This window comes from Coenobita brevimanus, chromosome 23, assembly GCF_032717465.1.
Source record: "Coenobita brevimanus isolate Jiangsu-jjx chromosome 23, ASM3271746v2, whole genome shotgun sequence".
Lineage (NCBI taxonomy): Eukaryota > Metazoa > Arthropoda > Malacostraca > Decapoda > Coenobitidae > Coenobita > Coenobita brevimanus.
The window spans coordinates 54,192,679-54,205,127 of NC_136976.1; the positions used below are offsets into that span (position 1 = coordinate 54,192,679).

Below are 12,449 nucleotides of genomic sequence, written 5' to 3' on the forward strand. Positions count from 1 at the left end.
ATTGAAAATTGTGCTTTTTATGAAACAAGAGTCCAAAATACATCCCTCAGCACAAAGAAACAGAAATGAAAATAAAGAAATTGTTTAACAGAAAATGTAAAAAATCAGAAGAAAAAAGAGATTTGCTGTGGAATAGATACAAAAGACAATAGTGAGATGGCATATATCAACTATAAACAGGCAAGTAATGATTATACAAGGACAAGGAGGGAACCTCAAAGACAGTTTGAGGGAGACATTATAAAGAAAAGCAGTGACCAACCCAAGCTATTTTACAGTTATATCCAATGCAAAACCAAAAGTTAAAGATAAAATACAGTCCATTACAGATGAGGGGATCATCTTCACATAAGAGAAAGATATTTGTGAAGCACTAAATAAAAACTTCCAATCAGTTTTTACAGAAGAAAATAATTTTGAAAGAGATGATATGGAACATACATGCCCACACACATTACCAGATCTACAAATATCAGAAAAAGAAATACAGGAAGAGTTAAGTAAATTAAACTAAGGAAATGCATATGGTCCTGACAAAAATTCACATGAATGTGCAGAAGAGTTATGCAGACCACTGTATTTAATATTCAAGGAATCCTTAGGTATAGGTAAACTACCTGAAATGTGGAAGAATGGAAACATTGTTTCCCTATTCAAGAAAGGGAATAACAGAATCCACTCAACTACTGATCAGTATCACTGACCAGTGTTGTTAGATACTAGAAAAGCTGATAAGAAAAGTTTGGGTAAATGATCTAGAAGAACAAAATATGACAACAGAAAAGCAGTTTGGTTTTAGAAAGGGAAAATCATGTGTTACTAATCTATTGACCCGCCCCGTCCTGTCGACGTATGGGTACGTTGCAACACTTTGCATTTACCAGTCCCAGCGACGTACTGGTACGTCGTGCAATTGCAAGGTCCGTAATTTGCACAATTTTCAATTTCCGCGCGTGATTTTTTGTACATATACACGGGACACCTTCCTCTATTCCTCTACAAGATGCCAAGCAGGGACAATGCCTTACACCGCATAACCTCCCCCCTCCCACCCTCACGGCATTGTCTCGGCAATTCACCTGTTACCAGTGACCTGGCCAGTAAAGATATTCAGGGCCAGAGTGATTCCCGAATCGATGACAATGTTTACATAGCATTAGAAGAAGAAACAGTAAGAAATAATGATCAGGTAATGTGGCAAAAGAAGGTCAGGTATGGTGATGAGTTAGTGAGTGAAACAATGCTTATAATGCCAATATTACTGCTTGAAAACCAATATACTCTCAAACTACATATACTGTAAATCCGTACCAAGTAAATAAATAAATACCGTTTATGAGTTGTGTGAAATAGTTACCCTCCCATAGAACTCGTTTTCTTTGGTGCCAGCCTGTTAGAAAACCCAGTCAGGTAAGGATGTACTCCTACCTGGTTCGAGTATTTTAAACCTCAGGTGAGTGATTTCTCTATGAATTTTCGATGTTTCTCACCAAAAGCGGAGGTTTTAGCCAAAATTTTTTTTTTTTCGAAAATACCTCGGGATTGGGGAGTGTCAGAGGTGTGAAATAGCTCAGGACATGACGGGTTAAGCTACTATGACAGAGTTACTCATGTGTTACTAATCTATTAAGCTACTATGATAAGAGTTACAGAAACATTACAGAAAAGAGAAGGATGGGCAGACAGTATTTATTTAGATTTCAAGGTCAAGTGGGGTTGGTGGAGGATTAGTGCCCCTCCCTGTAAAACAATTAACTCTAAGCCCTTGGCCACCCTGTCTGGGATACATGGCGTCTGGCAATGAATGAATGAATGAATTTAACAGAGTACCACACCAAAGACTTTTATGAAAACTGTACCATCAAAGGATGAATCCAAGGCAATCTATACTGTTGGATCCAGGATTTTCACACACACACACAAAGGGGGGGGGGAAAAAGAACAGTACTAAGGGGAAATTACTGGTACTCATCACGGAGGGAAGTGACTAGCAGAGTTCCACAGGGCTCAGTGCTGGCACCAATAATGTTTTTATAAAATATAAATAATAATTTGGTTTTACACCTGGTATCCCTCAAGGGCTAAGGCATTGTCCCTGAGTAGAGGACTTTTGGACTGGAGCGTGTAGCATATTATGACCGGATGTCCTTCCTGATGTCTACCTACGAACGTTGGGTGGATTCGATCCTCCGACCCTTGGGTCATTAGTATATATAAATGACAGACAGTAACACTGGAAATGGAAGCGATCTAAATATGTTTGCTGGTGATGCAAAAATACAGAGGAAAATTACTACCACTAATACCTGCCGAGGGCTACATGAAGAATTAAATAAACTTCGTGAATGGCGTAATAAATGGCAAATGGAATTTAATGTGGACAAGTGTCATGTAATTAAGTTTGGAAAAAGTGAAAAAAGACCAAACTGGGATTATAAGTAGGGAAGTTCAACCCTAGTTTAACCCTACACATATCAGACAGAGAGAAGGACCTAGAAGTGATTATCAATAACAGACTATCTCCGGCTGACCACATCAGTGAGAAGGTACGGAACATGTATACAATGCTTGCAAATATGAGAATAGCATTCACATATATAAATGAAGATATGCTGAGCAAGACCAAAATATCATTCATCAGACCAATCCTGGACTATGCATCAGTAGTCTGCAATCATCTATTTATATATATTTAAAAAAAAAAAAAAAACATAGATAAGACTGAAAAAGTACAAAGGGCAGCTACAAGATGGGTACCAAGCTTAAGGGACCTAAGCTACGAAGAAGGACTAGATAAACTGAATCTACCAACACTACAGCAGAGATGGAAAAAAAGGTGACATGATTATGCTATACAAATGCACCTCAAGGAAAAAGAGAAAATACATAAATGAATATATAACCAATGGGGAAGCATCAGCAAGAGGACACTGCAAAAAAATACATAAAAAGAGAGGCGATAAGGATGTAAGGAAATTGTTTCCCAAACAAGGCCACTGATCAGTGGAATGCAATACTGAATGGAATTGTGTGCACCAACTCTATTCATAAATTTAAGGATTTGTATAATAAAAATGGTTTAATACATGGGACAGTACGAGCTTGACTCATTCCTGTAAAGATACAATTAGGTAAGAACAATATGGTAAGCACACACATGCATGCACACACACACACACACACATGCATATGCACACACACACACACACACACAGTAAAACCTCACTATAATTATACAGAATAATTGGGGCCTAAGCCATTTCAAAAAACATGAAAGTCAGATAAAAGCAATATCTGGACTTCCCCGTTAACCCGGACTTCTTCCGATATACATATCAAAGCAATTTTCCCCTTAAGATACTGAAGAAAAGCCAGAGATGCATTTTAGGCCCAAACCCAAACCCTCATACATCTTATTCAATCAACAGAGACTGACACAGAAACATCATAGGTAATATCTTTTTAAACAATGCTCTTGCTTTGGGAGGGCAACTGACAGGCTACAGCCAGACAGGCAGCAATGAGCTATCCAGGGACAGGGGCACAGGAAGGAGACAAGCAGGGGGAGGGCAGGGGGACTGGAAGGAGACAAGCAGGGGTAGGGCAGGGGGACAGGAAGGAGGCAAGCAGGTGGATTGGAGGGAGACGAGCAGGGGAAGGGCAGGGGGATGGGTAGGAGACACAAGCAGAGGTGAGGGAGGGTGAGGGGACAGGGAGGGTTACGAGTAGGGGTGGGGGAGGGCAGGGAGGGAGACAAGTGGAGGTGAGGGAGGGCGGAGGGAAGGGAAGGGCAGAGGGAAGGGGAGGGAGGGAGAGGAGCAGGAGTGGGGGAGGGAGGGGGAGGGAGGGAGAGGAGCAGGAGTGGGGGAGGGAGGGAGAGGAGCAGGAGTGGGGGAGGGAGGGAGAGGAGCAGGAGTGGCAGAGGGAAGGAGGGAGATGAGCAGGAGTGGGGGAGGGAAGGAGGAAGACAAGCAGGAGTGGGGGAGGGAAGGAGATGAACAAGAGTGGTGGAGGGAGGGAGGGAGACAAGCAGAAGTGGGGGAGGGAGGGAGACGAGCAGGAGTGGGGGAGGGAGGGAGATGAGCAGGAGTGGGGGAGGGAGGGAGGGAGACGAGCAGGAGTGGGGGAGGGAGGGAGGGAGACGAGCAGGAGTGGGGGAGGGAGGGAGACGAGCAGGAGTGGGGGAGGGAGGGAGGGAGACCAGCAGGAGTGGGGGAGGGAGGGAGGGAGGGAGAGGAGCAGGAGTGGGGGAGGGAGGGAGGGAGGGAGGGAGATGAGCAGGAGTGGGGGAGGGAGGGAGGGAGGGAGATGAGCAGGAGTGGGGGAGGGAGGGAGGGAGATGAGCAGGAGTAAGGGAGGGAGGGAGGGAGATGAGCAGGAGTAAGGGAGGGAGGGAGGGAGATGAGCAGGAGTGGGGGAGGGAGGGAGGGAGAGGGAGGGATGCAAGAAAGCCAAACTGCCCACTACCCCCTCCACCCCATCTCACTCACTCACTCGCTTGCTCACTCACTCACTCAATCTCTCTTTCTCACTCACTCACTCACTCACTCATTCTCTCTTTCTCACTCACTCACTCACTCACTCTCTCTCTCTCTCTCACACACACACACACACACACACACACACACACACACATCCCTTCTCTCCCCCCTCCTCCAACCTTCCCCCCATCATGCTTGGCATTTTTTTTTTTTTTTTTGGGGGGGTGATTTACCCAAAAACTATAGGTTGTATCACAATTCTGAAACATCATGAGAAAGCTCATGAAACTCTGCATTAACAACTATGCTTAACTCTTGCAAGGTGCGGACAAAATTTTGCTCTAGAATGCAGGAAATTTAAATGAAGCTATTTTTACTCTACAACATGTTCATTTCTCACTGCATTTCTGTTCTTTTATTCGTCAGTTTTGTGTGATTTTATTTGCTAACCTTACAGTATAAGCACTTGCAAAGGTGTTGGTATATAATACAGTGGATTCTCGAATTTTGATGGGCATGGGTCCCTAAAAATCACCGTGAAATTCAGATCAATGAAATTTAAACTGAACTTATGGGAAAAATTAGTTTGGGTCCTTGACCTATGGCCCACTCTTCCACAAAATTTTATTGAAATTCAGTGAGAACTTTTGGAGTTATTATACATAGGATCTGGATCCAGATCCAGATCTGCCCCCAAATTTAATCAATTCTTTCTTGGCCCATGGTCCACCCTTCCACAAAATTTCATTGAAATTCATTGAGAACTTCAGCAGATATCATGTGGTCAAACAGACAAACATAAGTGAATACATAACTTCCTCCAACTTCGCTGAAGGAGGTAAAAAATGTCCACCTTAACTACCCAAAGAGGACCAGATCACATCAATGAGGTACATGCATACCTGTGTAATGTACTTGACTAGTACTGTCATGAGAGCATTAATGAAGCCAGGTGCTGTGTGGTGCTCTACGTCGAGGGTGTCCTTGATGTACTTGTAGAAGGTGTGTGGGGTGGGATCAGCCAAGAGGGCCCGCCACAAATCAGACTGGATACGTAAAAGAGGGAATAGAAAGGAAAGGTCACGGTCCTCAAGAAGGTCTGCCAACTTCTCCTTTGTACGGTCAGACTCGGGCAGAAGGTTCAACAGGTTCACCTGGTGAAGGATAAAGAATTACATGTGTACACACTTATAACTAACTGTGCCATTGTGGTTCTTTCTGCAAAAAAGAACTTCAGCATATACCAAAGATGCCAACAGTTATGAACAGCAATGCTATAAGTTCTTACCTTGCTGTCATTAAAAATTTGTGTAAGTTTGGATTTTCCCTGAAGTTTGTGCAAGGTCTGGAGTGTGAGTAAGAAAAGTGGAAAGTGCTGACCACCCTCTAGAGGTTCAGCCACCTCAGCAAGTGAGAGGGTTCCTGATCCCACCAGATAGCCCAGGATGCCAGCCATGTGGGACTTGACACGTGGGATGTCTGTCACCAGGTCATCCAGTCGACCTAATACCTGCAAAACAACAATTTTCAATTACTCTTCAATACTTGTTACCTACAGCAACAAGTAAGACTAACTGGTGTCAATCAGAGAAACATTGTATTTCCAAGCACATTTCATATAAAGTCTAGTAAATGAATGAAAAATAGTAACAGGCAATCCCAGACTTGGTTGTGTGGCTGGGCTATCACACCTACCACATCAAACAGTGGATGGCAAGCATAAAATACTACTCTTGATAAAATTCTACAACTATCTATTGCCACACGCCATAATCCTGTAAGGGGTGGCCACAAACAAATCGCCTCCATGTCAATGCGTTCCCTGCCCTCCACCCAACTTATATCCTCCCTTCTTCTCATATACCTGTGCTCCATCCCTCCATCTCATTCTCAGTCTCACCCACCGTTCCCCCTCCAAATTCTCACACACACACACAGGAAACTATTAACCCTCTCGCACACGATAAGTTTCGGTAAATTTTCGGGCACATGATTTTTTCCGTGAGGCCGCCCAGCCTGGCTGCCCGCGCGTGGCAAATAACACGTATTCTCGCCACCCAAACATCAATAAACTGCCATGAAACCTATTTCATCTAATTCGTCAATGTTTGTTCTAGTTGATAAGCACCACAAAAAAACAGGAAAACACAAACAAAACAACATTAGGTGGCCGTGAATAAACAATTCACTACGTCAAAATCACTTCCCAACATCACCATTCAAATGCTTTCCATCATACAGGAAAATGTTATTTGATGTTTTGATAGAGAATTTCATCAGCTTTCTAAAAGAGACAAATCCAGTTGTGATACAATTTATAGTTCTCAAGAAAATAGCCAAAAACTGAAAGCCATTTCTGAAAAAATTCAACGAGCTCTCATTCAGAATTTTTCTCGCACACCTTATATTTTAATTGCATAATATTATGCATAATTTCGCGAGCTTTCTACTGAGCAAAGATGGTTTCGATACGCCTCATGGTTTTCGAGTAAATTGCCTAAAATTACTGGGAACTCACGTCCGTGCGTCACCTTCATGATGAGCGCACAGCATACGCAATATTCCAGCCTACGTAACAACGATTTTTTTATCATAGATATTATATTGTTATGTCCTGTATATACATAGAATTTACTGCTCTTTATCATGGTTCTACAGGAAATCAATATGTCTGATAGTTTTAGAATAATTGGCCGACCAAGTGAGATTACAGTATTCCTCGGAGCACTTTTGACATTTACCTCAAAAAAAAAAAAAAAAAAAAAAAAAAAAAAAAAAAGTCTGTTCCCCCACCTTTTCCTACAAAAAAATGCTCCCAAAGGCTTATATTCTGCAAATGAACCTACGTACAATTTACTGCTCTTTATCATGGTTCTTACAGGAAATCAATACGTCCAATAGTTTTGGAGTAACTGGACGACAAACATAGAATACTCCTCCTCACTCACACGTGAAATAAAAAACATTCTTTCCCTGCCTCACTCATGGCTACATACTTTCGCTCGTTACGTTTTATTATCTTCTTTTTTTTACTGAAAGTATACACGTCAAATATCATAAGGTTTTTGATAGTGCTCTCAGAAACTCGACATGACCACTAGTCTTTTTGCTAGGTTCTGATACTGAAGCTGAACTTTCATCCATCTCATATGTGTGTATGTAAAAAAACATTACTTATTTGTGTAAAAAATACTGAACTATAGAAATAGGACAATATACAGATTCAACAAAATACGGATAACTCACTTCCTCCAGAAGTGTTGAGATGCTGGCAGTAACTTGAAGATAAGGAGTTATGTAGTGTGTGTGTGTGTGTGTGTGTGTGTGTGGCGTATTTTCTTCTCTCCTTGCGATACATTTGCCTAAAACACATGCGATGCACACAATAGATTTCTCCACGAACATTCGCTGCACGACATACGTATGTATATGTGGCTGTGGCATATTTCTTGTCTCTGACACTTGCGCTATGTTTTAGCTAAGTCAGTCAGTGCACGAAATATTTCTCTGTGAACACTCACTGCACTCTTTTATATGCAAAATTCACACTAAACCATATGCAATATAAAACACTATCACATGATTCCATCCCAACCTCCTTTATTATTCCAGACTCTATAGCGTATGTGACCGCCTGTTTCCTTAGCAAACTGTTGCATATCTCTATGGCATGCATAATGCCTGCTATGGTAGGTCAGTTATTTCACCAATCCAGGCACTATGTGTTTCAAAAATATAAGTATTGGTTTCACTATATAAAGGTAAAATACTCACATCATTTACGGACAGGGGGAAGCAGAGTGGACACCCTGTTATAACAAACCACACTCCTGCCTGTAGGCTTAACGGCTGATAATGGGCTCCAATGATTTACAGACAATATATTTATGTTCCATACACACAATCACTTCACATTATAGTAAAAAACACCGAACAATCACAATATTACAATAATGGCTTCTGCCTCGGGTGGGAGGGGGGAAAATGGCGGGTTTAAAGGGATGCTGACAGCTGCGCTACTCTCCTGCCCAGCTGTTCGTAAGATACTAAGATATTTCTGCTACGCATTGTCTCATCAAAGCAGTCACAGTGTTGCCAAATGCTTACCTCGGAAAAGAGATGCACACACTAGAACGCACCAAAATTTGATGCAAATTGGCCAAAAACTTTTCTTTTGATGGTGTTTTTTCTGCATAGGAACAGGATTTGCGTGATTGTTTCTTTGTAACAAACCACATGGAACGCGAATCGCGTGACTGTGCCTGAGAGGGTTAAGTGGATGGATTATTATGTGGTAGGAAGGCAGATGAGACCCGTCATAAGATACAAGGTTTCACAATGGAAAGGTGAAACTAGTGGAGTGCCCCAGGGCTGTCCTGGCTCCAATTATGTTTCTGGTATACATAAATGATTTGTCACAAGGTTTGAATAGTTGCACGAGCATGTTTGCAGAAGATGTTACAATCATGAAACACATTGGGGTTTATTGCTCACGTAATGCCACTCAGGGACGAGTGAGGCTGGTCACTCTCTTCTTAAATGTCAGGACCAATTTGCCTAGCCCCGGGCTCCTGCGCTCCTCACGGGGCAACACAGGATTAGACAATGGATGGATGGATGGATAGCTGTAAGGAGCTACACGAGGACAAACAAATTCCACAACTGGAGCCGGACTTGGAAAATGGAGTTCCATGCCAAGAAGTGTCATGTGTTACAATGGGGAGTGAGTGAAAAAATACCAAAACGAATATATAAAATGGGCAGAGATAATTAGCAAAAGAAAAGAAGGACTTGGGAGTGACTATACAAGATGACCTGTCACCAGAAAAGCATATAAACAAAATCATTGGAGGCACATGAATTACTGACCAACACGGGAGTGGCTTTTAATTATACAGACGAGGAAATGCCAAAGGAGTTGGTAGTGTCCGTGATAAAACCATGATTAGAGTTTGCGGCTGTGATATGGTTACCTCACCTGAACATGTACGGATGGCTACGAGGAAGTTACCACCTTTAACCCCTCCATGCATGGCTATTTTTACCGCAGTTGTCACCTCAGTACGGGCAATTTCTCGGAAACCGCTGACAATTGCTTGTTTTTAAACCTTAACTTCTCAGAAAGTATAGCACTCAGGGAAACAAATTAATGACCATTTTACTCACAAACTCTTCCTCTTGTGAATTATACTGTAGTATCCCTAGGTCTGTAGATCACTGTGTTGCTGAGTAATGACGTGAGGAAGACAAATAATTTTCAGCATGAAAGCAGGACATGTCTGTGTGTCTGCCCAAGGTGCTGAGTATGGCTTTCCTCTCAATGTGATAACCTCTCCACTACTAGATAAACTAGACACTGCTGCATCCAAGGCATGCCTTATGGCACTAACACTCAGCCCTTTTCTAGTATCCCTGGAAAGAGACTTGGCAGGGGTGGATGATGCAATTGGCTACAGGCGGTACGGACGGAATCAGACATACAGGAGCCTGAGGACATCGTTGTCATCCATCCATCCACCATCCAATCCTACATTGCCCCATGAGGAACATAGGAGCCCAGGGCTAGGGAAGTTGGTCCTGACATTTAAGATGAGAGTGATCAACCTCACTCATCCCTGAGTGGCATTGAGTGAGTAATAAACTCCAACCACCTTTGGGATATATACCTCCACCGGCTCAATCCGACTGGAACACCTTAATTACCCATTAAACCACCAAGCACCATAATAAGGTTATATGGTTACCACCCAGTGTAGTAAATGGTTTCCTGGTGTACAGGAAACCAATTGGCTTGTCACCCAGTGAAGAGTCACCCACAGGCAGAAGGAAGAGGAAAGAATGTAGGAATGAAAGACAGAAGACGAAGGAAAGAAGAGAGGATTGGAGAGACACCCAAAGCAGCACTACATCAAGTAAGTGGATGGTGAGCGCCCCCACCTACCACAGTCAAGGGGGGAGATTCTTTCTGCCTGTAATTTGGACTTGGCGCGCGGGGCGCGGGACAGCTTTGTTGTGGCACGGCATTCCTCCAACGTCCGCTAGAGCGCCCCTGCACCCTCCCCACTTTCCGCCTGTCTCTTGTCGCAAGTGAACGCTCATCGTAATGGCTGCCCACGTGCTCGCTTTTGTGGTGGTGCCTTACCTGCTGCAGGCACTCCTGCTGATCTCGTGCCTCTCCTTCGTGTGTGTGATGATGGTCCCACCGCCTGAGAAGAGGAAGAGAGTGGTATTGACTCTGGAGAAGAAGCGGGAGATATTGGAGAAAGTAGATGCGGGATGGTCTTCTTCACGCATCCTCCATGAGTTTAACCTGGCCCGATCTACTCTGTTTGATATTAATAGATCCCGACACAAACTCATGCAATACATGGCTGACTTCTCGTCGAAAAGCAAACGCAACGTGGAGAGGAAGATGATGTTTACTCCCAAGTTTGCTGAAGTCGATTGCTCCACGTTGATTTAGTATCGACAGCAACGTGCTGCTGGTGTGATGGTACGTGGTACGGAGCTGAAGGCTGCTGCTGAGAAGCTCGCAAGGCTTCACGACACCCTAGACTTCAAGGCATCCGAGGGTTGGCTCTTCGCGTTTAAGTTACGGCATGGCCTTACCAACCGTAAGTCTCATGGCGAAGCTTTGGATGCTAACGAGGATGGAGTAGAGGAGTTTCAGCACAAGGTGAAGGGCTTTATCGACAGGGAGGGCCTCACTCTCAGTCAAGTCTACAACGCTGACAAAACTGGTTTATTCTATCGCTCTTTGCCAACGAACACTCTAGCCGAGGAGATGGAGAAGCGTGTACCTGGCCGCAAGCTCTCCAAGCAACAGCTATCTGCTTTGTGTTGTGCCAATGCTAACGGCATGCACCGGCTTAAGCCCGTTATTGTTGGCCGTGCAAAGCAGCCTCGGTGTCTTCGTGGGGTGATGGATGTCCTTCCTGTTGTCTGGTACCATTCTTTGAAGGCATGGTTCACAGCTCATATCTTCAAAGACTGGTTCCACCGCCATTTCGTCAAGGAGGTCATACATTACCAGATGGAGAAACTGGGAATCCCATGCGACCAGGTAAAGGCCCTCCTTCTCCTCGACAATGCACCTGCCCACCCGTGCGACAAGGACTTGGTGGCTGAGAATGGCCGCGTTAGGTGCATGTTTCTGCCACCTAATACTACTGCTCTCATCCAACCAATGGACCAAGGAGCGATCATGGCAACGAAGCGCCTATACCGACGGAAGTTCCTGGACGAGGTGATGGTTGTTCTCGAGGACGAGGACGAGCGCAGGGAGGGACGGGACACGCGAGGCCAGCGGACTTTGGAAAACCTTCACCGCTACAACATCAAGTCTGCAATCTACAACTGGGCCAGTGCATGGAAGGAAATCCCTGACTCTAGAAAATGGTTGGTCTCATCTGCTTCTCGGAACGGATGCGGAGTACGATTTCCTAGGTTTTGACGTGGATGACTTCCATGCATGTCTACGTGCGAACGGCGACGATGTTGATGTGGATGAAGTGCGTGAGTGGCTGGATGACGACGAGGGCAATCCTGGGTATCAGACCCTGTCTGATATTGAGATTGAATCTTCAGTCACAGGTGTCAGTACCCAGCTTGAAGATTCCGACGAGGTCGCCAACGATGATGCGGACTCCTCTCAGCATGACACAACTCCACCCATTCCCAAGCTGAGCGCACTCCGGGAACACCTAGAGCTCGTTCTGGACTACCTGGAACACCCGGACTGTGACAGGGAGATGGGGCCCTTGGGACTTGTGGAGGAAGTACGTGCTTTCAGGCAGCGCATCATAAACCGTCAGAATCGTCGTTCCTTACATCAATCAACGATTGACAGCTTTTTCAGGCCCATGCCCCCCACTGTGCCCAGCCCTGGCTCCACTCCGTTGCCTCCCCAAGACAGGCCCTCATGCTCCGAACCACAGCCCAGCACATCAGCCACGGTGGAGTCACTGC

General features: G+C 44.4%; 1 protein-coding gene across 1 annotated transcript in view; it reads right to left on the reverse strand.

Moving 5' to 3' along the window:
* Window positions 1-12,449, reverse strand: part of NAT1 (N-acetyltransferase 1) — a 221,574-nt gene that overhangs the window by 42,687 nt on the left and 166,438 nt on the right. The window contains exons 14-15 of the mRNA XM_080267270.1: window positions 5,770-5,991; window positions 5,384-5,635 (exon numbers count right to left, since the gene is read on the reverse strand). Of these exons, the coding sequence (XP_080123396.1) occupies window positions 5,384-5,635; window positions 5,770-5,991 (474 nt within the window). The remainder of the gene's footprint in view (window positions 1-5,383; window positions 5,636-5,769; window positions 5,992-12,449) is intronic.